Below are 26,406 nucleotides of genomic sequence, written 5' to 3'. Positions count from 1 at the left end.
GCAATTTGCTTTTGCAAAATGCTTTTTAGCTGCATATGAAACCAAACCAGCCCCAAAGTATAAGAGTCATTAGGAACATAATGGGACAGATACATGGTGAAATTTTACAACCAGTGGAAAAAAAATTCTAATGAGAGTGAAAAGAAAAGGTATCATGCAAAATTCATACATCCTTCCTCTTCCTGATCCCTGAGCCAGTTCCACCTTATACTGGTTAAGTAAATTGGGCTTTTATGTGAAGAGGAGGTTGGAGATTTCAAGGATATGTTTCCTGATAGAACTACAAAGAAAAAATGAACTGTGACGAAGTCTGCTGTAATTCCACGCTTCCCCTCTACTTGATTATTTGTGTTGGTATCGTATTTTAATAATAAGTGACGATTAATAAGATAGTGAAAGCATTCATTTTAGAGGATTTGTCTTTAAAGAAAATGTACAGTAATCAGATAAAAAACATTCTATTGAGGGACAAGAAAGAACATGGAGATGGCTTTGCTGTGACAATATCCATCATAACAGAATTCTACATGTATAAACTGGTTATCCCGGAGAAAATTAGATTGCTAAGAATGATCCTTAAATGCCCAGTCTAGGTGATTCGTTTTTAAAAGTTAGTGGACATAATACAAAGAATATATTTAATTCAGAAATAACATTGGTATACCACTACTAGAAGATAAAGCTTATAAACCTGGGAATAAACAACATACTAAATCAATTTAATTCCCTACTATTATCAAAGAAATCGCTAGCTATAGTACAGGCATACTTTGTTAGATTACATTTTGCGGATATCATGTTTTTTACAAAATGAAGGTTTGTGACAACACTGCATCAAGAAAGTCTACTGGAACTGTCTTCCAACAGAATCTGCTCACTTCATTGTCTGTGTGTCACATTTTAGAAATTCTCCCAACATTTCAACTTTCGATCATTATTATATTTGTTATGGTGATCTGTGATCAGTGAGTATGACTGGCTCAAAGTTCAAATGATGATTAGCGTTTTTTAGCAACAAAGTATTTTTTAATTAAGGTACATATACAGTGGGTTTAGACATAACACTACTGCACACTTAACAGACTAGAGGATAGTGTAAATATAACTTTATATGCATTGGAAAAGTTCCCTTGACTCACTTCATTGTGATATTCACTTTATTGCTGTCGTCTGGAACCCCCAATATCTCCAAATTATGCATTTTCCCAAATTGCTGTTATCTACAATCCTCTTTCTGAAGAAATCGTAGGTGATGCATTTTGAGCTCCTCTAAATATAATAATGATGATATATTAACTGTCTGGAATGCCTCTCTCCTCCTTCTATACTCTCATAAATATCCTAATTCTTCAGAAGAGTTCAAATGTCACCACACCTTGGTGAACATTTCATGACACCCTCAAGCACACTCTCCTCTGTACATTTCAAATAATACAATATTAGGACTGTTTACACATTTCCCACCCCTTTTTATTCCAGGTCCTTGTTTATTTATTGTTGTATCTGCTATCCTAAAACAATCTCATATAATGGCAAATGTATTTACAGTCAGCATTCAAATGCTTAGTAATGGTCTGTACTCACCTGCTCTTGGGCCATTCTGTATGTGTGTATTACTACAGAGAGCATTGCCTTAAAAAATAAAGGCAGAATTTTATTTTAATGAATACCATTATTCTTCTACTATGCTCCAGTTACAAGCTGTTTGCTATTCCTTGAATGTGCAATGGCATGAGAGTCTGGCACATAGTGTTCCTACTGACTAAAAGCTATTACCCATTCCCATACCTTGTCTCCCTGGAAAACAACTGCTCAGCTAGAAAATGCCAACCTGGAAATAGCCCCCCAAATAAAACGGAGTACTCTCTCCTTTGTTCCCCCACTGTACAGATTTCTATAGCAATACTTGTAAAGCTTTACTGCAACAATATTTCCGTAAATTTAAAACTGGTTTATACCTAATCTATTTTTAGATAGTTAAATTAGTCTATTTAGTAGAGAGTCTACTAGTATAACTTGTCTATTCTGTACACGTTTTGCTACTAGGGCACCTCAGAGGGTATACTAGAATATCCCATCACCCAAAGCCAAAAGCTCTACATAGATAGCTTCACTGACTTTTTCTTAATGGTCTGGTAGAGAGAATTTCTTTTTTCAAGATAAAATTACTTCAGTCATGCCTTTAATTACTGTCTGATATATTACAGGAATCTGGAAATTAGTTTTTGAGGAGAATCTTGCCCTTACCCTGAGTATTTCCTCAGTTCACTTCTCAAGCTCATCCTTTTTTTTTTTAATTTTATGTTATGTTAGTCACCATACATTACATCATTAGTTTTTGATGTAGTGTTCCACGATTCATTGTTTGTGTATAACACCCAATGCTCCATTCAATATGTGCCCTCCTTAATACCCATCACCAGGCTAACCCATCCCCCATCCCCCCTCCCCTCTAAAACCCTCAGTTTGTTTCTCAGAGTCCATAGTCTCTCATGGTTCATCTCCCCCTCTGATCCCCCCCCTTCATTTTTCCCTTCTTACTATTTTTTTTAACATATAATGTATTATTTGTTTCAGAAGTACAGGTCTGTGATTCAACAGTCTTACACAATTCACAGCGCTCACCATAGCACATATGCTCTCCAGTGTCTATCACGCAGCCACCCCATCCCTCCCACCCCCTACCATGCCAGCAACCCTCAGTTTGTTTCCTGAGATTAAGAACTCCTCATCAGTGAGATCATATGATACTTGTCGTTCTCTGATTGACTTATTTCACTTATCATAATACCCTCTAGTTCCATCCACGTCATTGTAAATGGCAAGATTTCATGCCTTTTGATGGCTGCATAATATTCCATTGCATATAGATAGATAGATAGATAGATAGATAGATAGATAGATAGATAGATAGATAGATATATCTACCATATCTTCTTTATCATTCATCTGTCAATGGACATCTTGGCTCTTTCCATACTTTGGCTATTGTGGACACTGCTGCTATAAACACTGGGGTGCACGTACCCCTTCAGATCACTACATTTGTATCTTTGGGGTAAATACCCAGTAGTGTAATTGCTGGGTCATAGGGTAGCTCTATTTTCACTTTTTGAGGAACCTCCATACTGTTTTCCAGAGTGGCTGCACCAGCTTGCATTCCCACCAACAGTGTAGGAGGGTTCCCCTTTCTCCGCATCCCCGCCAACATCTGTCGTTTCCTGACTTGTTAATTTTAGCCATTCTGACTGGTGTGAGGTGGTATCTCATTCAGGTTTTGATTTGGATTTCCCTGATGCCGAGCAATGTTGAGCACTTTTTTATGTGTCTGTTGGCCATTTGGATGTCTTCTTTGGAAAAATGTCTGTTCATGTCTTCTGCCCATTTCTTGATTGGATCATTTGTTCTTTGGGTGTTGAGTTGAATAAGTTCTTTATAGATTCTGGATACTAGCCCTTTATCTGATATGTCATTTGCAAATATCTTCTCCCATTCTGTCGGTTGTCTTTTGGTTTTGTTGACTGTTTCCTTTGCTGTGCAAAAGCTTTTTATCTTGATGAAGTCCCAATAGTTCATTTTTGCCCTTGCTTCCCTTGCCTTTGGCAATGTTTCTAGGAAGAAGTTGCTGCGGCTGAGGTTGAAGAGGTTGCTGCCTGTGTTCTCCTCTAGGATTTTGATGGATTCCTGTCTCATATTGAGGTCTTTCGTCCATTTTGAGTCTATTTTTGTGTGTGGTGTAAGGAAACGGTCCAGTTTCATTCTTCTGCATGTGGCTGTCCAGTTTTCCCAACACCATTTGTTGAAGAGACTGTCTTTTTTCCCTTGGACATTCTTTCCTTTGTCGAAGATTAGCTGACCATAGAGTTGAGGGTCCATTTCTGGGCTCTCTATTCTGTTCCATTGATCTATGTGTTTGTTTTTGTGCCAGTACCATACTGTCTTAATGATTACAGCTTTGTAATAGAGCGCGAAGTCCGGAATTGTGATGCCACCAGCTTTGCTTTTCTTTTTCAACATTCCTCTGGCTATTCGGGGTCTTTTACGGTTCCATACAAATTTTATGGTTCCATACAAATGTTCCGTTTCTTTGAAAAAAGTGGATGGTATTTTGATGGGGATTGCATTAAATGTGTAGACTGCTCTAGGTAGCATTGACATTTTCACAACATTTGTTCTTCCAATCCATGAGCATGGAACATTTTTCCATTTCTTTGTGTCTTCCTCAATTTCTTTCATGAGTATTCTATAGTTTTCTGAGCACAGATTCTTTACCTCTTTGGTTAGATTTATTCCTAGGTATCTTATGGTTTTGGGTGCAATTGTAAATGGGATCGACTCCTTAATTTCTCTTTCTTGTCTTGGTGGTGGTGTATAGGAATGCCACTCATTTCTGTGCATTGATTTTATATCCTGCCACCTTACTGAATTCCTGTATGAGTTCTAGCAGTTTTGGGTGGAGTCTTTTGGGTTTTCCACATAAAGTATCATATCGTCTGCAAAGAGTGAGAGTTTGACTTCTTCTTTGCCGATTTGGATGCCTTTTATTTTTTTTGTTGTCTGATTGCCGTGGCTAGGACCCCTAGTACTATGTTGAATAGCAGTGGTGCCATGTTCCTGACCTTAGGGGAAAAGCTCTCAGTTTTTCCCCATTTCTCAAGCTCATCTTACCTTCTTTTACTATATTGTACTTTGCCCTGATACAGCAGGAACAAATGCCAAAGACATATGTCACTGTGGGTATCATAGCAGCTTTCTCATGAGGACTAATGGGGGTAGAAATCGGTTTCATTATCAGGAGTAAATATGATTTCTCAGAGAATGACATCTACCTAAAGAACATTAACCCTTAAAATTAGTATTTTCTTTTTTAGATTGGCTTATATTATTCCTGGGGCCCATTCCAGTTACAAAATTTATAGTTAACTGTCTTCCTTTATATCCACCATCATACCTCATTCACTTTTTCAACACTAAAAAGGGGGAAAAATAGAAACAATACACACATCATAGCAAAGATATCCACAGGTCCTATAATCATGCACTCAAAAATGTCTGCTGTGGATACCTGGCATTTTAGGGAGCCATAGAGTGTCTCATCTACCTTCCTGTGTTTAAAGAATCCTCTGCTTCATGAGGCAGAGGCACGTCCTGAAAGCACCAGCTATTTGCTTTCTAAATCTCCCTTGCAGTCAGGACAGGGGGCATAAGATTTGGGTTTTGCTTGTCAGACAAACCGAGAAAAAGAGAAAGTGGAGGCAGAAGAGAAGGAAGCAACAGCAGAGAAGCAGCAGCAAGGACCACAAGCAACCCTTGCTGGTGAGGTTGGGGGCAATAGCAAAGGCTCATTAAATCCAGTTTGAATTAATTCATCCTTCTTTAATCCAGTTTTGCAAGGAAGCACTAGCAGCAGCTTTAGGAGTATCTGTTGCCTCATGTCAGTGAGAGTACAAACAGTGGTAAACATGCCACCTAACAGTGGTGCCATCACTGGACCAGGTCTGTGGTATGATTTTTAGCATTGTACCTGGCTACAGACTCCAAGCCTGATTCTTCTACGATTTAGGAAATTTTATGAATAACCCAATAACCTCTTTAAAAATACTTCTTCTGTTTAAACCACGGGGATTTCTATTACTTAAAACTATGAACACTAACATGCATTTTTAGGTCCAATACCATCCAAAAGCATCACTTTAAAGTTTAGATGGTCACTTCAACTCTTCTACCAACAAAGCCTCATATGTTAGAAGTCCTCCCATCCCAACATCTTACAAATGGCATGTTTCAAAAGTTTCACAGCTCTTCCCTCAATCTACTGGGACTCCTCTCCTAAGGGCCAATGTCAACATTCATAAGAATGACTGGCAGAGAACTATCAGGCAAATTACATCCTGAACCTTCCATCTGTACACTTATCTAAAACATTATCTTGATGAAAACTGATATAAAGGGAACAATCTGTGACAGACAGAAAAGCCAACTTAACATTAAAATTTGGTATTTATGGTAAAATATTTGGTAAAAGAAAGAAAACTCAACCGACCTGTCACACTTTCATAACTTCAAAACCCAATAATCATCAATACATAATGACCATGACATAACCAGTTCTTGAATATTCAGAAACTAGAATTATAAATATAATTAACAATTATGCTATGGTCTGAAAGTCTGGTCACCCCCCAAACCCATATGTTGAAATCTCACCTCCCAATGTAATGGTATTAGGAAGTAGGGATTCTGGGGGTGATTAGGTCATAAGGGTGGAGCCCTCATGAATGGGATTACTGCCCTTATTAAAAAGGCCCAAGAAAGCTCCCTATCCCTTTCTAGCTTGTGAGGTTTCAGTGAAAAAGAGCCATGGAGGAAGCAGGCCCTCACCAGACACCAAATCTGTCAGCACCTTGATCTTGGGTTTTCCAACCTCCAGAAGTGTGAGAAATAAATTTCTGCTGTTTATAAGCCACCAGCAATGGTATTTTGTTATAGAAGCCTGAATGGACTAATACAAGTTTTCTTTAGCACAGTGTTTCTTAGGCTGTGCTCCCCCCTCCACACACAAACACAGTAATAACAATAATACTAGTGATGATGATGATGATGCCAATTTTCAATCATGGCAGCATTTGGGAAAGACTTCAGAAACTCTTAAAAATACCAGCAACTTGGGCTCTTCCATCAGAGATTCTCATTAAATGGGTCTGGGTTGGGACGCACATAACAATATCGTCTAAAAGCTCCTCGACCTTCCGACTGGCACCGGCTGTCGGCACGTTCCATCGTAGCACAGCCCTTGTGGCATCCGAGCCCACGGTGTCAGGCCCCAGTGGAGATGTGGGCATGCTGGTGGAGGCAGGTGCAAAAGGCAAGGACGACAGCCTTGGGAAAGCAGAATATGCTGCCATCAACTCCATGGCGGACCAGATCAACTCCTGTCTGGACCACCTAGAGGACAAGAACCACCACCTCCATGTCTGCCTTCAGGAGCTGCTTGAGTCCAACTGGCAGACATGCCTTGGGTTCCAGCAGCAGCTTGGGGAGTTCCCTAGAGATGCCAGTCCCTAGGCTCTGGGAGCCACCAACCAGCCCCAACACTGCCTCCCTGGGTTAGGCTCTGGCCTGGACATGCACCATCTGGCTTAGATACCTTCTCAAGGGCTGGCCTTACAGGTTCCCTGGTGGGTCTGCCTGCCTGGGCCACCCTCCTGGTACTGCCCTTGGTGTGCCTGGGCCAGCCCCCACTGCCTGGCATCCTCTCCTGGGGTTAGGTGTAGGCCTGTGAACCAGCCACCCTGCTTGCGTGCCCAATTCCAGGGTACTTCCCCACTCTGGGCATTAACAGGTGGACAACAAAACAAACAGTATTTTTAAAAATTAAAAAAATAAAAGCTCCTCAAAGAATTCTAACTCACTTAAGGTTTAGAAAGAGTGAAGAGGAATCTGGACTTCCTGAAGCATGTTTATCCACAGCACTCTTTTATATTGGTGTTAATATATTTAACTCACTAACCAGCTGGCCCTAAATATCAGTTAATAAGTAGCTCTTAAAGCTATGGAAGATTATATAAGGAAGCAGAGCATCAAATAAATTACTTCCCACACAAGTCTTCCATATTTCCCTCAAAAGTTTTATAACTTGAGAAATGGGATTTTTAGACTTCACAATTACTGCTTAAATTGTACTAAGTATAAATATCCAAAGATATGTAAGGATGAAAATAGATTTTCAAATCTTTATTACAAATTTCCAAACTTTTAGATTCCAATTCTTTACATATAAAAATATTTACTGGCAACCCTCAATGGAGTTTTAAGTTTGCTTATTCACTGAAGATCTTACACACATGAGAGTCATTTTACTTACAGGATATGAACAAATGAATATAATACATATCCCTTTAGAGCTCTTATTCTCAGTTTAGAACATGCTGTCAAAATGCTTAAAAAAAAGGCACGTTAAGTTACCTATGATTTTCATAAAAATATATACAATATAAATAGTCACTTTGACACTGTATTACTTTGACACTGGGTGACTTGCATCTACCCTTAGCTATGCTAACTAAAGTGTGAAAAAGATCACAAAACTAACATTTTTTAAAATAATTATAATTTTTTTGTTTTGTACTTCAGTAGGTCCAGTCAAGTAGGAGATCAATATTTAAGAAGCCAACATGGGGCGCCTGGGTGGCTCAGTCGGTTAAGCGGCTGCTTTCGGCTCAGGTAATGATCCTAGGGTCCTGGGATCAAGCCCCGCGTCGGGCTCTCTGCTCGGTGGGGAGCCTGCTTCTCCCTCTCCCTCTCCCTCTGCTGCCTCTGCCTACTTGTGCTCTCTCTCTATCTCTCTGTCAGATGAATAAATAAAATCTTAAAAAATAATAATAAAATTAAAAAAAGAAGCCTTTAACAAAACTGCCTTACTCAAAAAGCAACTAATAATTCTGAGATTTCACCAGGGAAAACTGGTATACTTCCAAGTGTTTAAACACTCATGAAAATAAAAGTCATCACTTATTACTCTCTTTTTCAAATCCACATAGATCAAGCAGAGAAAAGTCTGCAACCTTAATCAGACACCCATGGTAGACAGACACATCCTAAAGCCAACCCACTCTTTGTGGAGGTCGGGGAGACATTAAGACCCTTTGACAAGAGTCCATTTCTTTCTGAGACTCCAAAAATCAGAGTGAAATACAATCTAAAAGATCTCCAGTCTTCTGATAATGGTGCTAATTTTAGAGCTACCTAGATACTATCTAGGGCCAAAAGGCAAGAATAAGTTACTCCTAATTTCACTCTGGAGTCAAACAAGTCAAAGAAAAAAACTTTAAGGTAACCACAGAAAAAACAAAACAGAAACGGTTATTTAATACTTATTTTTTAAAACATGTATTTTATTTTTTTATTTATATATTTTTTAAGATTTTATTTATTTATTTGACAGAGAGAGACACAGCGAGAGAGGGAACACAAGCAGGGGGAGTGGGAGAGGGAGAAGCAGGCTTCCCACTGAGCAGGGAGCCCAATGCGGGGCTTGATCCCAGAACCCTGGGATCATGACCTGAGCCGAAGGCAGATGCTTAACGACTAAGCCACCCAGGCGCCCCAGAAACATATATTTTAAATAGGCTCATTTCACAAAGATTTAGTTTGCAAAAGAACACAAAGCAATGGGTAAGATATTAATTTGTTAATGAATTCTACATAAACACCACTTAAAAAGCTGAACAGAATGTTTCAGTAGGCATTCATTAATCTACCACAGATGGGAAGCATGTAGAAAAGAAGGGCAAAATCATCTGAAAGCTACACAATAAACTTTTTCCTTCATTTGAAATAACTGACAAAAAGAAAATGGGAGCGGACTACGAATTAATTTCTAATCCAACTCTCAAAATTTATCAAATTAGAAATCTAGTATCGATTTTTAAAACTCATGGTGGGAGGTTCTTTGAGAGTCTCACTCTACTTCACATCTCCAAAAATAAAGAATTAAATATGATGTATGGTGCAAGCAAGGAGGCAACCAGTATGAAGAGCAAATTGTACTGGTAATACTCTATTGTTTAGCTTGTATAGCAGGCATACCATTGTTCATTATGTAATTCTTTTTATCTTTTTTGTAGGTATGAAATGTAAGTTTATGAGTGTTTAAAATACACAAAAAAACTAAACCATATGGGGTGCCTGAGTGACTCAGTTGGTTAAGGGTCTGCCTTCGGCTCAGGTCATGATCCTGGGGTCCTGGGATCAAGCCCCACACTGGGCTCCCTGCTCAGCAGGGAGTCTCCTTGTCACTCTCCCTCTGAACCTCCTCACTGCTCATGCTCTCTCCCTCGTTCTCAAATAAATAAGATCTTTAAAAAAAAAAAAGCTAAAACATAAAAAAAGGAGAAGCTGAACATACTTAACGCTTCTCAGTATTAGAAACAGTGCAACATATGAAATCGTAAAGAAAAGAAATAGTAGATTAAATATTGGGGAAGGGAGAGGACAAAAAAAACTTATAAAATCTGTTTTTGGCAAAATGACAGACTAGAAGCCCAGAGAAACCTTCCTATTAAAGAGCACCTAAAAAATGACAGCTAAAACTATAAAAATATTTTAAATGCATGTCTGTACCCATAAAAATTAAAGCAAATATTCTCAGCACAGAAAATACAGAAAGGAAAAACAGAAAAGTAATCTAGTGTTGAAGGAGGGATGGTCTCTATAATCTATACAAGGTAGCACCCTTAGATGAGAGAATACACATAATGCCAGAAACCCCAACTTAAACACTCTCAATGGGTAAACTAAAAGGAAAACACATACACACACATACACAGAAATGGTAGAAATACCTGACTATAATAAAGAGATAATTAAAGAACATGAAGATAATTCTGGATAACCTCTAGTGCTAAATACACAGAGGAAGAAATGGATTCATGAAAGAGAGGTTAAAAGAGAAGAGTGAGGAAAACAAATGTCTAGTTAGAGTTCTTTACAAAAAGAAAAATGATGTAAAAGCAATATTTTAGAAGAGTTTCTAGAACTGATGAAAGACATCAGTCCACAGAATCAAGAAACCAAATACCAATTGGCATAATAAAAGAATCTAGATAAACTTTTTTTTTTTTAAAGATTTTATTTATTTATTTGAGAGAGAGAGAATGAGAGACAGAGAGCAGGAGAGGGAGGAGGGTCAGAGGGAGAAGAAGCAGACTCCCCGGCGAGCAGGGAGCCTGATCTGGGACTCGATCCCGGGACTCCAGGATCATGACCTGAGCCGAAGGCAGTCGCTTAACCAACTGAGCCACCCAGGCGCCCTAGATAAACTTTTTAAAAACCAGATAAATCACACTAAAACTGTAATCAGAGAGGAATGGTAATAGTGGATAGCTTCAACAACAACAAAGAAAGCCATCAGACAACAGAATAATACCGTTAACATGGTAAGATAAAATATCTGTTGACCTGGAATTATATCCTATACAAAAAAATTGAAAACAAAGGCAAAATAAAGGTAGATTCAGATAAACAAAGCCTGAGAGAGTCTGCCCCCAACAGGACTTCACTAAAGGAAATTCTAAAGATTTAGAAAAATTATCCCAAACAGAAGTTCCAACATGCAAGATAGAATGATAAATCTAAATTTTAAAAATAATGTTTTATGGGTTAGAAACAAGGAAGCAGAACCTAAACTCAAGATAATGATAATATATAAGCCAGGAAGGTAATAAACAGAGGTAAAGTATACTAAGAACTTCCTAAGTGTACATACTAAAAATTCCCAGAATTTTAAAAAATTTTCCAAATAAGATATTTTTTTTAATTCTCAAAAAGACTGCAAATTTGTAGAAGGGAAAAAACTGACAAAATATAATCAATAAGAAAGACAAGAAAGACAAAAAATGGGCAGAATAGAAGGAACTCAAAATAAATCACGTCAGATATGAATACAGCTATATTAGCAATTACAATAAGCACAAGTTGTAAAAGGACTGAAAAAAGCTTCAGTAGAAGACATTTTATTTTTTTTTTTTGAAGATTTTATTTATTTATTTGAGAGAGAGAATGAGAGAGAGCAAAAGCAGGGAGGAGGGGCAGAGGGAGAAGAAGCAGCAAACTCTCCCACTGAGCAGGGACCCGATGCCGGGTTTACTCCCAGGACCCTGGGATCATGGCCTGAGCCAAAGGCAGACACTTAACCAACTGAGCCACCCAAGTGCCCCTAGAAGATACATTTTTAATGATGGGTTTAAAATCAAACCAAAAACTCCAACTATATGCTACTTAAAAAAGAAACACCTAGAAAATATAAACACACAGAATGTAAAAAGATGGAACACTATATATGATGCAAAAACTTACAAGAAAGTAGATATAGCGAGTGATACCTAACAGAATGGACTCTATGGCAAAATGCAGTAGTAGCAATAAAGTCACTAAATAATGGTATCAGGTACATCAGGAAGAAAATTCCTATCTACCTGTATTTCAAAAAACAGCCTCAATGCACATAAAGCAAAATAGGCATATCTATAAAAAGAAATTGTCAAATTAATTACCAAGTGTAAGATTTTTTTAAGTACTTCTCTTAACAATAAATCAGAGACTTAAAAATCAGGAATCAGAAAATTTCAACAGTACAAACAAGTTTGATTTAATGGACACATCTAGAACACAAAATATACAGTCTTTTCAAGCACACATGGAATATTTTTTTGAAGATTTTTTATTTTTTTCTTAGTAACTCTACACCCAAAGTGGGGTTTGAACTCACAACCCTGACAGCAAGAGCCGCATACTCCACTGACTGAGCCAGCCAGCCGCCCCACATGGAATATTTTTTAAATATAACCACACACTGGGGCACCGGGGTGGCTCAGTCATTAAGCATCTGCCCTCAGCTCAGGTCATGGTCCCAGGGTCCTGGGATCGAGTCCCGCATCGGGCTCCCTGCTCGGCAGGAAGCCTGCTTCTCCCTCTCCCACTCCCCCTGCTTGTGTTCTTGCTCTCGCGCGCTCCCTCTGTCAAATAAATAAAATCTTTAAAAAAAATTAAATTTAATAAATAAATAAATAAATAAATAAATAAAACCACACAATGGACCATAATGCAAACCTTAAGTATAGGACTAATACACATGTTGCAGAGTAAATGTAATTAATCAACCTAGAAATAATAACTAGGAAAAAAACCCTGTATCTGTCTGTCTGGAAATTAAGATTCACATTTCTAAAAAATAAAACACAATTCAAAGAAATCTATTATATTATTACTGAAGTATTAGATGCAAATAATGAAACTTTGAAGTACAGGTAAAAACAGTACTAAAGACGTTTAAATTACTAAAAGCTAAAAGAATGAAAAGTAAAGAGCTAATCCAAAGAAACTCTAAGAAAAATAAAGGGAGAAGATATCCCCAAAGTATTTTAAAAAAAAAAAAAAAAGCACCACAGAGAAAAGCACAGGAAAAACATGAGCTTACAAAACTGTATCAAGGCGGGCGCCTGGGTGGCTCAGTTGGTTAAGCGACTGCCTTCGGCTCAGGTCATGATCCCGGAGTCCCGAGATCGAGTCCCGCATCGGGCTCCCTGCTCAGCGGGGGGTCTGCTTCTCCCTCTGACCCTCCCCCCTCTCATGTGCTTTCTCTCTCTCATTCTCTCTCTCTCAAATAAATAAATAAAATCTTTAAAAAAAAAAAAAACAACTGTATCAAGGCAAGTTTTTAGAAACCTGAATAAGATACAACTACTACTAAGATCAAAAGAATAAATTTATCTTTCCCAGGTGGGAGGAAAAGAGAGGACACAGCCCACATACCTACTGGTAAACTCTCTAAAATTCTCAAAGACCAAAAATTCTAATCTTAAGACAAAAATTACTGCACTGCACAGGAAAAGGAAACACTCCAAAACAGCAGAATAAACAGTCTTCTCAAGTACATACAGAATATTCACAAGAATATGGGCCATGCAACAAAGAACTGAAATCATATATAGTATGTTCTCTGGCCACAAGAGAATTAGACTAGCCCCTGTAAGAGGACATTATCTACAAAATCCTAAAAATTTGGAAATTAACCAATATACTTCTAAACACATATATGCAGTAAATGATTAACCTTGCCCTAGGAGAGGTCTGGTCTTTGCCCTCAGCCAGTGAGAGGTAATTTCTAAACCCCTGGACTATCCTCATTGATAAGAGTCTTTTAGACTCTGTCTGAAGATAGTCTTTTTGTTTATCTGAGGCCATGAGCCACCTCAGATAGTCTAGGCCAACAATGTGATTTATAGTAGGAGCTTTGGGCCACTCAGTATTAAGTCCAATCTCTAGAGGGGCTAGAGACTAAAGTCAGCCAAGCAGGAAGTAATGACCTGGTTGGCATTACTCTGCATGTTGTCACACAGCGCAGGAGAAGTAAACGCTGTCCACACAACTAACTCCACTGGGAGAAGACAACTAGAAGCTCTGCATTTGGAACTCTCGTGGACCCTGTCCTGTGCACCTCTTTCCCTGGCTGATTTTTATTCGTATTGAAATAAACCATAACTAGCATATAACAACTTTCAGTGAATTCTGAGAGTCCTAGTATATTACTAACCCGAAAGTTAGTCCTGTGGACCCCCAATCTGCAACTGGTGTCAAAAGTCAGAGTGGTTTTAGGGAGGGGGACATGAGCAAAATAGGCGAAGGGGATTAAGAATTATAAACTTACAGTTAATAAATAAGTCAGTCACAGGGATGAAACGTATAGCATAAGGAATATAATCCATAATACTGTAATAACTTTGTATGTCGACAGATGGTAACTACACTTACCACAGTAGGCATTTCAATAATGTATGTAATTGTTGAATCACTATGCTATACACTTCAAACTTTATCATATTTTATGTCAACTATACTACAATTTAAAAAATAAGATCTGTAGGCTAAATTTAAAAACTTTAGAAAGAACTGTATTTTGCGGGGGGAGAGAGTACTCATGGGGCAGGGGAATGGGGGAAGACCCAAAGAGAGATGGAGAGAGAATCTGCAGGCTCCATGCCCAGTGCAGAGCTTGATGGGGGGCTCAATCTCATGACCCTGAGATCATGACCTGAGCAGAAATCAAGAGTCAGATGCTTAACCTACTGAGCCACCCAGATACCCCAAGTACTATATTTTTAAATAATATAATTATGGAATATAATTTTTTAAATATTCCTGTCTAAAAAACCTAGAGCAGTTTATGTTTTGCTAGCCATACCCTGACTTATATGCCATAACCCAGGGAGAGCCTAAGTTGGTGAATTTACCCAGGGATTAATCAGCCCTGAGAATGGGGGCCATCTGCCCCCCAAACTGGGAAACACCACCCTCAATGCATAGAAGCAGCATATGGCAAGGCTCAGACTCCACTGCATTTATACTTGAATCTTCCTTTGGTATCTCTAGAATGATAACTGTAAACAACCTATGAAATGAATATGCTGTATACTCTGAATTCTGCAAAGTGGCTCTGAATAATAAAGCTGATTTGACAGTGTTTAAAACACACACACACATATGAGATACCACTGCATACATATAAGAATAGCATAAAGGAAACTGACAATTTCAAGTACTGGTTAGGATGCAAAGTTACTTGAGCTCCCATACACTGCTAGTGGGAATAAAAAATGGTATAGCCACTTTGGCAAAATTTCAGTTTCTTATAAAGTTAATTATAGTTACCACAGAACCCAGCAATCTGACTCCTGGGTATTTACCCAAGAGTAATGAAAGAGAAATAAAAACTTAGGTTCACACAAAAACCCGCATACAAATAGTTATAGCAGCTTTATTTTTAATTGCCCAAACTGGAAACAACCCAAATGTTCTTGAACTAATTAATGGAGAGATAAACTGTAACACATACTGCTCAGCCACAACAAAAGTATTGATACACACAACATAGATAAACCTCAAACGTATTATGCTGAGTCAAAAAAGCCAATCTCAAAAGGCTATACATACTGTATGATTCCACTTGTATGACATTCCAGAAAACTACAGAACAGAAAACAAGTCAGTAACTTCAAGGAGCTGAGACTGGGGGCAAGAAGGTAAGTACAAAAAAGCATAAGGAAATTTGGGGGGGTGATGGAACAGTTCTGTATCTCAACTGTGGTGCTGATACAGACAGAGTCTCTGACTGAACTCTAGCCAGGCTCCACTGAGTCTCTCAGCTAGGCCTCAACTTTGGCCAAAAAAGCCTTGAAAAAATACTAAGTTTCTAACAGCTCAAGGCTGCATCCCTAAGATGACCCTAGTCCCTCGTAAAGTGCCTGCCTGAGAAACTCACTGCTGCCAAAAGAATTTACTGTTTGTTCCAGCCAACACCTGAACATAGGGCCCCTGTCTGCCCGTCTCTGTGGGAGGGGAGGAGCCTCTGATAAGTGCCAGTTAGCCAACCCAGATGGTTTCACATAGACCAATCTCCCCTTCCAGCTTTTTGTAATTTATCACTCCCCTGACTCTACTGAACCCCTGCTCACCCCGTCCCTACTCCCTCATTCTCCCTTTAAAACACTGAGTTACCCATGTACAAATCAAAGTAGAGTTCCATTTATGCTGTATTCTTTTCCATTTTGCAATAATATATTACTGATTAAAATCTGTCCTTACTGTTTTAACTAGGGTCCAGCTTTTTCATCTTTGGCAATACACAATTGTATGCATTTGTCAAAATTCATATGATGATACACTGAAAAGGGTGAATTTTACAGTATGTAAAATTATACCCCAATTAAACTAAGGAAAAAAAAAAAACAACCATAGCAACCAGCTTCTGAACCATCAGTGATAATTCACCTCATTAATATGTAAAAGAAAAATCATATGGTAATTTGAAATGCAGAAAAGTCACAAAACATCAATTCTAGGATTTTTGCTTATATCAACAACTAAATGCACACACCTTTTCTCTAAAGCAAAAATAGGCAAACTATGGTCAGGGGTTCAAATCCAACCCCTGCCTTGCTTTTTGTATGACCCTAGCTAAAAAGGGTTTTTATATTTTTAAAGGTTGTAAAAAAAAAAAAGAAAAGAAAAAAGAACATCCAACAGAGACCATACATGGCCCACAAAGACTAAAATATTTATAATCTGGACCTTTCTAGAAAACTTTTGCGCACCCCTTGCTACTCAAAATGTGGACCATGTACCAACAGTCTCAGCAAATCTCAAGTTCTACCCTGAACTAAATCAGAATCTTTATTGTAACAGGGGAACAAAACCAAAGTATCTGTTACCTTTCCATATAAATATGTCTTTGTAACATCAGAGAACACCCAGTAAACACATAATAATACAAATAATATACACAACTCTAGGAAACACTAAGCAATATTTCTAGGATAAATCTACATCAATTCAGAAAAAAACATCAATTAAATCTCAATGATATTGTGACTGCATTTTCTGAACCCAAAATTATAGCTGACACAGTCCAACACCAAGATAAAGTATTTTAAATCATTCTCCCAGAAAATGTGGTAAGCATTCATGCCATTAGCTAAGCATAATACAAATTACAAAGATGCTCCAAGGTTTTTAAGAAATATTTCCCTAATTATTTTATTCAACCCCTTCATTTCATCAAAAGAAAAAATAGGGCCTGTGTTTTCCCAAGCCCTTGTATGGCACGCTATAGTCATTTATCTCAGCCTCCCACGAGGACTTGAAAATGGCCATTCTACAAGTCCTGCCACAAACTGTTTAATTGAAAATTAGGTACAAGCGGGGCGCCTGGGTGGCTCAGTCGTTAAGTGTCTGCCTTCGGCTCAGGTCATGATCCCAGGGTCCTGCCCGGCGTCGGGCTCCCTGCTCGGCGTCGGGCTCCCTGCTCGGCGGGAAGCCTGCTTCTCCCTCGCCCACTCCCCCTTCTTGTGTTCCCTCTCTCACTGTCTCTCTGTCAAATAAATAAATAAAATCTTAAAAAAAAAAAAAATTAGGTACAAGCATTACCTACATTGAAACTCTGTTTCTGTGTCTCCTCTTGGGAATGAAAGAGAAGCAAGCAGCATACCACATAAATTTAACAGTAATTTAAATAAAATTACAAATACTGCAAAATATAATCATTACTCTATGATCAAGAGTTACGTATTTGTTTGTATCAATACAAATCTCCCTCATACCAGAAGTCATTCAACAATATGGTAATACACATGTTTGGACTTAGGACTCTCCCACATTCTGTGAGACGTGACAAATCCTACAATACTTTTTAAACCAAAGGCTGAAAATATTAACTATAACATACTTCTCTACTAGTCCTACCTTAATTATAAAAAAAACTGTGCATTAACTCCAGGGCTGAAATTTTTACTTTTGATTGCTTTGAAGTTAATGAACTAAACTCATTTAAAACGTACACTGTATATTAAGTTAAATATGAGCTCATACTGATGTCTTCAATTCTAACCCACTACCGTAAGTTCATTCTAGCCTCCCCTCATTGTTTATCTGTAACTTCCCACTCCAATAGTAAGAAACCAGGTTCCCACCACATACCATCTATTTTATTTGTTTCATTTTAGTATGCAATCAGAATTGTTCATTGTACCTCTATGGGAAGCAACATTGACAACTAGAGTACACTGCTTATATGCAGTTCCTTTTGCCTTTAGTTTTGCAGGTTCCATGCATTTCCAAAGTTAATTAGGTCAGTACCTTTCCTCTCCAACTCTATGCAGTGAGATTCTTTCATAATTTCTAAGAGAATTAGATTCTTCTGTTTCAATCTGCAATATATCCTGGGATCCCCCAAACTCCTAAATGATTTTTTAAAATTTTGCATACATTAAGGTTCACTTTCTGAGGTAAAGATCTAGGGGTCTTTTTTTTTTTTCTTTTTAATATGGAACGCTTCATGAATTTGCATGTCATCCATGCGCAGGGGCCATGCTAATCTTCTCTGTATCGTTCCAATTTTAGTATATGTGCTGCCAAAGCGAGCACAAGATCTAGGGGTCTTGACAAATGTACAGTGTGTTTTTATGATGCTTCTCATCTTCCATAAATATAAAACATCTTACAAATGATTTTACCACTCATACTTCAGGCAAACACACACATTTCCAAAGCCATCTTCAATTCTACTAAACAGGATACAGAGTTTACATGTTTGTAGTCTTATCTCCATGCACATACTACTTTTTTCACAACCTCTGAGGAGACTCATTTCAGAAAACTTTGCTTCCAGATTACTAACAGTTGTCTGCTCCTGATTAGGCTTCGAATAAAACAATGCTACAATTATTTAAGAAAACAGATTTCATCTTATTTTACAATGAAGTTTTTTTTTTTTTTTTTAAGATTTTATTTATTTGACAGAGAGAGACACAGCGAGAGAGGGAACACAAGCAGGGGGAGTGGGAGAGGGAGAAGCAGGCTTCCCGCTGAGCAGGGAGCCGGATGTGGGACTCGATCCCAGAACACTGGGATCATGACCTGAGCCGAAGGAAGACGCTTAACAACTGAGCCACCCAGGCACCCCTGAAGGCAGACATTTAACGACTGAGCCACCCAGGCGCCCCTACAACCAAGTTTTGAGAGTTTCACTTACACTTCTATCATTAATAAAGTAATGAAAGCTTATAAAGACAGTTACAAATTCATTCTACTGATTTCACTTCCACTTTGGTCTTCCTATATATAAAATGAGATGATGTAGAGTCACTTACTCAGCTCAGTCTCACTATAAAGATTTTTAAACAAGGTCAGTCTAAACAGTATTTGCTTACTGTAAGCTATTTTAATAAATAACAGTATTATTAGATCCAATACCAGCGGTTCAGGGAATTTGAGGATATAAATAAGACATAAGAGTATATAGGTTCTATTCCTGAAAGCCTGCCCTAATCCAGATGTAAACCTCTGAATATTCCCAGAACTCATCTATCAAAATTAAAATTCCAGACTATACTATGTAAGATCCTTCTAGTTAACAGATATATTATTTTCTTCCCATGCTTCATGTATTCAGATTTTCAATGCAAAAAAGTAACACAGTGCAGCATACAAGCAGTTGAGAAGCCATCACTCCATTCTAACGACAAGCAAAAACCTGAACAAACTGAAAAATCAACAGTTTTTAGATCCATCAGAGAAGTAGGGATACAGAGCAAATTGCTGCCCTCAAAACTGGAGACAGACAAGCAAATCCAGAGTCACAACTTACAAGAGCAGAAACCTATAAACAGAAACCTCCATGGGAACCAGTACCAGGGTAGGAAAACCTGAACTATATTTGACTTGCAAGAGGCTTAGTGTGGACAAATTTGAAAGTTAAAAATTCCAGAGGGAACCAGTCATGAGGGGGCCCTCACACTTTTGTAAGTTTTACCTCCAAGAACTCTAACAGGTTCTCACAATGAAGATCAATTCATGCTTCCAGCAGGGGGGAAAATAAGCTAGCCATTTTTAAATACATCAGTACATTTTATTCTTCTTAACAAGGCCTGTCCTCAAGAAAAACAATTTTACCAGAGCCTAACCAGTTGGGATTTTATCAGGGCCTAAATGACCTAAGGGAAGGGAATTCCCCAACTCCAGCATCCTGCAGCCATCCTGCCCCACCAAGGGGGTAAAACAAACTGAGAAGCATTTGTGAGGCTCACAGCTCAGGAGCACAGGCTCACTAAAAGACTGAGACCTAATCACAGAATTATAGAATGCTTTTCCTCTTCCAACACCTCAACACATTGCTAAAGGCCTATTTACTACAATTCCTTTTACCCAGTATATCATGGCCAGCTTTCAACAAAAAATTATAAGGCATAACTAAAGGGAAAAAAATCTTGAAGAGACAAGGCAAGCATCAAAAACAGACTCAGATACGGTAGGGATGTTGGAATTATCAGAGTATGAATTTTAAACCACCATGATTAATATGCTAAGGGCTCTAATGGAAAAGATAGGCAACATATAAGAACAGATGAATAATATGACCATTGAGCTGGAAATTCTAAGCACCAAAAAAATGCTGGGGATCTAAAACACTATAACAGAAATGAATGCCCTTTTTTTTTTTTTTAAAGAGAAAAGCTTTACTTATTTGTCAGAGAGAGAGAGAGGGCACAAGCAGGGGGAGCGGCAGGCAGAGGGAGAAGTCGGTAGAGGGAGAAGCAGGCTCCCCGCTGAGCAAGAAGCCCAAAGCGGGACTCGATCCCAGGACCCTGGGGTCATGACCGGAGCCAAAGGCAGATGCTTAACCGACTGAGCCACCCAGGTTTCCCAAATGAAGACCTTTAATGGACTCATTAGTAGAAGGGACACAGCTGAGGAAAGAATCTCTGCCCTTACAGATATATCCATAGAAATAGCCAAGGAGAAAAAAAGATGGGGGGTAGGGGTTGGGAAACAGAAGAGAATATCCAAGAACTATGGGATAACTACAAAAGATATAACATATGCATGATGAGAATACCAGAAGGAGGGATGCCTGGGTGGCTCAGTAGGTTAAGCAGCTGCCTTCGGCCCGGGTCATGATCCCAGGGTCCTGGGATCGAGTCCCACATCAGGCTCCTTGCTCAGCAGGGAGCCTGCTTCTCCCTCTCTCTCCTTCTGCTTGTGCTCTCTCTGTCAAATAAAATCTTTTAAAAAAAAGAGAATACCAGAAGGAAAAGAAAAAAAGGAATATATGAAGCAGTGATAAACTTAGAATTTCTTCAAATGTCAGATACCAATCCACAGATCCAAGAAGTTCACAGAACAGCAAAGCGGCATAAATACAAAAAACAAACAAAAAACCTAAGCATATCATATTCAAACTCTAGAAAAGCAAAGATACAGAAAAAAATCTTGGGAAAAAAAAAAAAACACCTCATATACAGAGGTGCAAGGATAAGAATGACATCTGACTTCTCCTCAGAAACCATGCAAGCAAGAAGAGATTGGAGTAAAATATTGAGAAAGGTGAAAGAGGGAAAACCTACCAAGCTAGAATTCTGTACCCTGCAAAATTATTCTTCAAAAGTGAAAAAAGATGTTCTCAAACAAAAATTGAGGGAATTTATTGCCTATAGACTTGTCTTGCAAGAAGTTCTGCAGAGAGAAGGAAAAATGATATAAGTAAGAAACATAGGTCTACATTAAAGAAAGGAAAAGCATTAGAGAAGGAATAAAGTGATTATGAAATAAAACTTTTATTACAGAAGGGAAGAATTAGAAATATTTTGTTCCATTCAATTTTGCTATGAACCAAAAACTGCTCTCAAAAAAAAGTTTATTAAAAGAAAAAAAAAAAAAAAAAGACAAAGCCCTGTCTGTTTCAGTTTGCTGTTCTATAAAGCTTGGTGCTCATTTGTACTGGTAAGATTGGTACCAAATCCTCAATTGGTACATTCTCCCAAAGGCAGCTAAATTATGTATCCATAATTTATTTATCCATAATTTATTATGTATCCATAATAAATAAATGTTATTCCTAAAATTTAACAAGTGAGTGTCTCCAGTAATGCAATGACCTGACAGCATAATGAGGCTCTATGCTTGGACCTTCTCCACAGCAGTCACACAATATTTTTCCCTAGGCTTCAGGCTCAGAATCTGCCTTATCAGACTTTGTCCTTCTCCAAGGAGTGCAGTAAAATGGCAATTTTACTCCTAGAGAGTCAGGAGAGAAGCATTCATGGCACTCAAGGATGCATCAATGAAGCTGATCCAAAAGGAGTGGAAGCTACTGAGCCCTGCTGAGAGGACGCTATACAGGGATGTGATGTTGGAGAACTATAGCAGCTAATCTCAAGGATGGTACCATTTTGCAAACCCAAACTCATCATTCAGCATGAGGGGAGGAAAACAACCCTAGACAGAGAAAGGAAAACATCTAATGGGATTTGTCCTCCAAGATTAGGCAAAGTATCTTCTATATCCAATGTATATAAAGAAGATTTACTCTGTAACGTGGGTTACGATTATCTGAGGACTTTATTTGGGCCAGGTGAGGAGAAAAAGTTGAGTCACAGTATTTTAACTTTATCAAATGAATACCAATTTATATCCCTTAGTATAAGTGTAGTGCAAGACAAGACTAGCATGTTCTGCCCTCAAATATGTATAATCCAGACATGGTACAAAGATAAAATATCCCTACAAATGAAACAGACATCTAGGTACTAAAAGAAAGTAAAGGTCCATTTTATATCTCAGAAAGATTATGTGAACTAAAAAAATCACAAGTTTATAAAAGAGTTTTAAAAATTCCCCAGTAAACGGGACACCTGGGTGGCTCAGGCAGTTGGGCGTCCGACTCTTGATTTCAGCTCAGGTCATGATCTCCCGGTTGTGGGATTTAGCCCTGTGTTGGGCTCTGCACTGAGCAGGAAGTCTACTTCAGATTCTCTCCCTCTCTCTCTGCCCCTCCCCCTGCTTGCATGCACTCTAAAATAAATAAATAAATCTTAAAAAAAATTCCCAATAAACTTTTTTAACTTTCCAATTTTTTCACATCAATTTATTATATACAGATAATTTAAAAACAAAAATGGATCCTTTAGGGATTTTTTTTTTTCATTTTTCAAAATAATTCTGACTTCGAAATTTCCAGAAACAGCTAGAGCTGCCAATACAAAGCATCATGGGGAGCAATGAATGTCAAATATGTCATCAAGAGTTACATCTGCATTGGAAAGGGAAGGGAAGGCCATTTCCAGCACTAAAATATATAACATATACAAAGTCTGGCTGTAATTGTTAAGCCGCATAAGAGATTGTGAGAAATCAGGTGGGTTATGAGAAAGGGCACCTGCTAAAAGCCTGAGTGACATACTAAAGTATCAGACTTAATAAAGAGCAATATTTCGGTGTTGATATTTTTTTTTTTAAGATTTGATTTATTTATTTGACAGAGAGAGACATAGCGAGAGCAGGAACACAAGCAGGGGGAGTGGGAGAGGGAGAAGCAGGCTTCCCGCAGAGCAGGGAGCCTGATGTGGGGCTCGATCCCAGGACCCTGGGATCATGACCTGAGCCGAAGGCAGACGCTTAACGACTGAGCCACCCAGGCGCCCTAGGTGTTGATATTCTTAATACAGGATTAATCTTTAAAAGGAATTGGGCACCAGCCAATAAGAGAAAGGTGTAAACTTCTTATTTAAAGATCTACTAGTAGAATAAAACATCAGACTGTAGCACAGTAGAGATTTCAGGATGCAAGGGAAAAAAGAAGATTCCTGAGGAAAAAAACATTCTCCATATTCTCTGTTAGGATATGACATAAACATTTTCTGTTATTAGAACAAGGAATATTTGACACTGAGGCTTCAAACCTCCCCCTTAAATCAGCGACTTAAAAATTAAGACTATGAGGTTGAGGCGCCTGGGTGGCTCGGCTGAGCATCCAACTCTTGGTTTCAGCTGAGGTCACTGGTCTAATGTCATGGGATCAAGCCCAGTGTAGGGATCCAGCCCAATGTAGGGCTCTGCTTGGAGACTGTCTCCCTCTGCAACCCCTCACTCACACGTATGCTCTCTCTCTCAAATAAATAAGTAAATCTTTAAAAAAAAAAAACTAGACTATGAGGTAAACTCCTTGACTACATCACTTTATCTTTCCAAAAATAAAAAATAATTGGGGTACACAGATTAAGGAGTAGGTTTGGTTTGGCTTACTTGTTGTGTTTGGGCAGTTAACCTGGCTTAGAAACCTATGATTACCTAAAGGTACTTAACAATAAAGTTGCTAAATTCAACTAGCTGTGTCATATATTCTGCAAAGGCTTTTTTATCAGCATTATTTTTAAAAGCCAATTTTAGTATCCTTTAGGAAATGAAAGAGTGTTTGATAAATATGTCCTGTGGCTTCTCGAAAGCCAGGCTATACAGGCTCATATAGAAGAAATCTCTCTTCAGCAACAATTATTACTAACTCTCCAATTATGTGGTCTATTTGGCCCCTAATTTATTTTGGCTTCAATGGGTTCTATTTTGGCTTTGACTTAAGAGAAGATAAACATTCTTATTTGATACTGAAGAATTAGATATATATGGTTACAGCGCCAGTTTGCAATAGTATTCACATCTGCTATTCATCAAAAATCATGAACCAGTACCAGGTTGTTATATGCTGTTCACTAGTTTTCATACAAATGTAATTTTATTGTTGTATCTGGCCTGATATGCACTGCAATACTTTCTGGAAAATAAATTTTAAATGAAGTGAAGGGTAGAAGACAGGCTTTATTTTAATTAGGAAGTAATTACAGTAAGTAAAGAAAATATTAAGTTTTCAAAACATCAAAATGTCTTATGACAGAAAATAAAAATACCTCAACCAACAGACTACATTCCAGCCATTTTATACAAATTTATTTTATACAAATTTATTACGTTCCAAAGCATATAATGTCTATAATTAGGCAAGGGTAAAATAATAAATTTTCCAAAATATTCACAAACCCCTAATCTAGTGTGTTACTCAATCTGAATCCAGTTTCCCCTAACAAAAATATTCAGAAATGTTCAGTTTCAATAAACCTAAACTGAAGGGATAAATTTTCACCCTTTACAAGATGTAATTACACACAATGGTGGCTAATTAAGAAAACATTTAGAATTGAGTCATAAAAACTAAGTGAACCAGATCTATAAATCACTTCATGATCCTTGAAGTTACTTATATAATCCTACCTATAATTAAAAGAAGTCATTAATACACGTATTAGTAAGTATGAATAATGCTCAACTATCATGTACATATATCCAGAGTAAGAAAAGGCAATATTTTAAAACATGAAAGTTAGAATTTCTATTTCTGATAATTTAGTAACAAAATAACCAGAAATCCCTCCTTTCACAAAACCTCTAGAACCACTGGTTAGTCTTTTTATTTGATTTATACATTGCTATAGCCTGAATTTTTGTGTTCCCTCAAAATTCATATGTTGAAATTCTAACGCTCAAAAGTGACAGTATTAGCATGTGGGGTCTTTGGGAGGTGCTTAGTCCTAAGGACAGAGCTACAAAGCAAACTTTAAGCTGTTCCACCACGTGAGGACACTGCAAGAAGGCACCAGCTATGAACCAGGAAGGGGGCCCTTACCAGAAGGGGACCATGCTGGCATCCTAATCTTGGACTTCCCAGACTCCAAAACTGTGAGCAATAAATTTCTGTCATTATAAGCCACTCAGTTATAAGCTACTAGGTAGTATTTTGTTAAAAAGCCCAAAAAGACTAAGACATACATATATACAAAATAAAAATATATAAAACACTATTAAATGTACAGCTAAGATATCATGAAAGCAGGAGAAATCTTCAGAGAACCAAAAATGAACAGGGAGGTAAAAAGCAGTACATGTTTGATCTACAGCAATCCTGTAGGATTTTCTCATCTCAGAAACTGAGGGACTTCTGTTTCGACAGCAAAACAGGGAAGAAGATAAAGCCTGGACACATAAGAACACTGTGTTAGAAATAAGATTCTTGCACAAAGCACAGACCCTTGGGGAGCAACGAAGTAGAAAAATTTGCCACTGGCAGAGAAAGGCAAAGAAGCTTTTCAGTCTTGGCCTAGGCTCTGAAAAGGTGGGAAAAAATCACCAAAAATTCTGTAACCACAACACTGCCCTCACATAGGTTTAGAGTTTGAATTAATTCTCTGTACATGGTACAAGAACTTCTAACTCCAAAAATTAAATATAAAAAGTAATCTCTGCTTGAACGAGATGATAATATAGATGTACACATTTGTCAAAACTGCATGATTAAGGTCTGTGCATTTTACTGTATAGAAATTATACTTTAATTTAAAAATAAAAAAAATAAAGTTGTTCCTGGAAACACCTCTAGGGTGCTTGGGCAGAAGCAAACTAAAACCTCTCTGGAGGAATACGCACCCCCATGAGGCCACTCAGGATTCTCAGACAACCCCTCTGAAGATCAGC

At 38.0% G+C, this 26,406-nt stretch overlaps 2 protein-coding genes and 1 non-coding gene across 4 annotated transcripts in view; 1 reads left to right on the top strand and 2 right to left on the bottom strand.

Annotated features, from left to right (window-relative positions):
- LRP6 (LDL receptor related protein 6) overlaps positions 1-26,406 on the bottom strand; it is a 178,606-nt gene that overhangs the window by 117,306 nt on the left and 34,894 nt on the right. The window lies entirely within an intron of this gene.
- LOC123840549 (bublin coiled-coil protein-like) lies at positions 6,592-7,065 on the top strand. Its single transcript, XM_045870306.2, has one exon. It carries the CDS (start codon positions 6,592-6,594, stop codon positions 7,063-7,065), a length of 474 nt encoding a protein of 157 aa, XP_045726262.2.
- LOC123840551 (U6 spliceosomal RNA) lies at positions 18,371-18,477 on the bottom strand. Its single transcript, XR_006790017.2, has one exon. It is a non-coding gene; the product is annotated as a U6 spliceosomal RNA (small nuclear RNA).

This window comes from Mirounga angustirostris, unplaced genomic scaffold, assembly GCF_029215605.1.
Source record: "Mirounga angustirostris isolate CCGP_5_RB_7025 unplaced genomic scaffold, mMirAng1.0.hap1 SCAF_5, whole genome shotgun sequence".
Classification (NCBI taxonomy): domain Eukaryota; kingdom Metazoa; phylum Chordata; class Mammalia; order Carnivora; family Phocidae; genus Mirounga; species Mirounga angustirostris.
The sequence above is the reverse complement of the archived record's forward strand: the minus strand, read 5'-3'. Positions and strand labels throughout refer to the sequence as shown.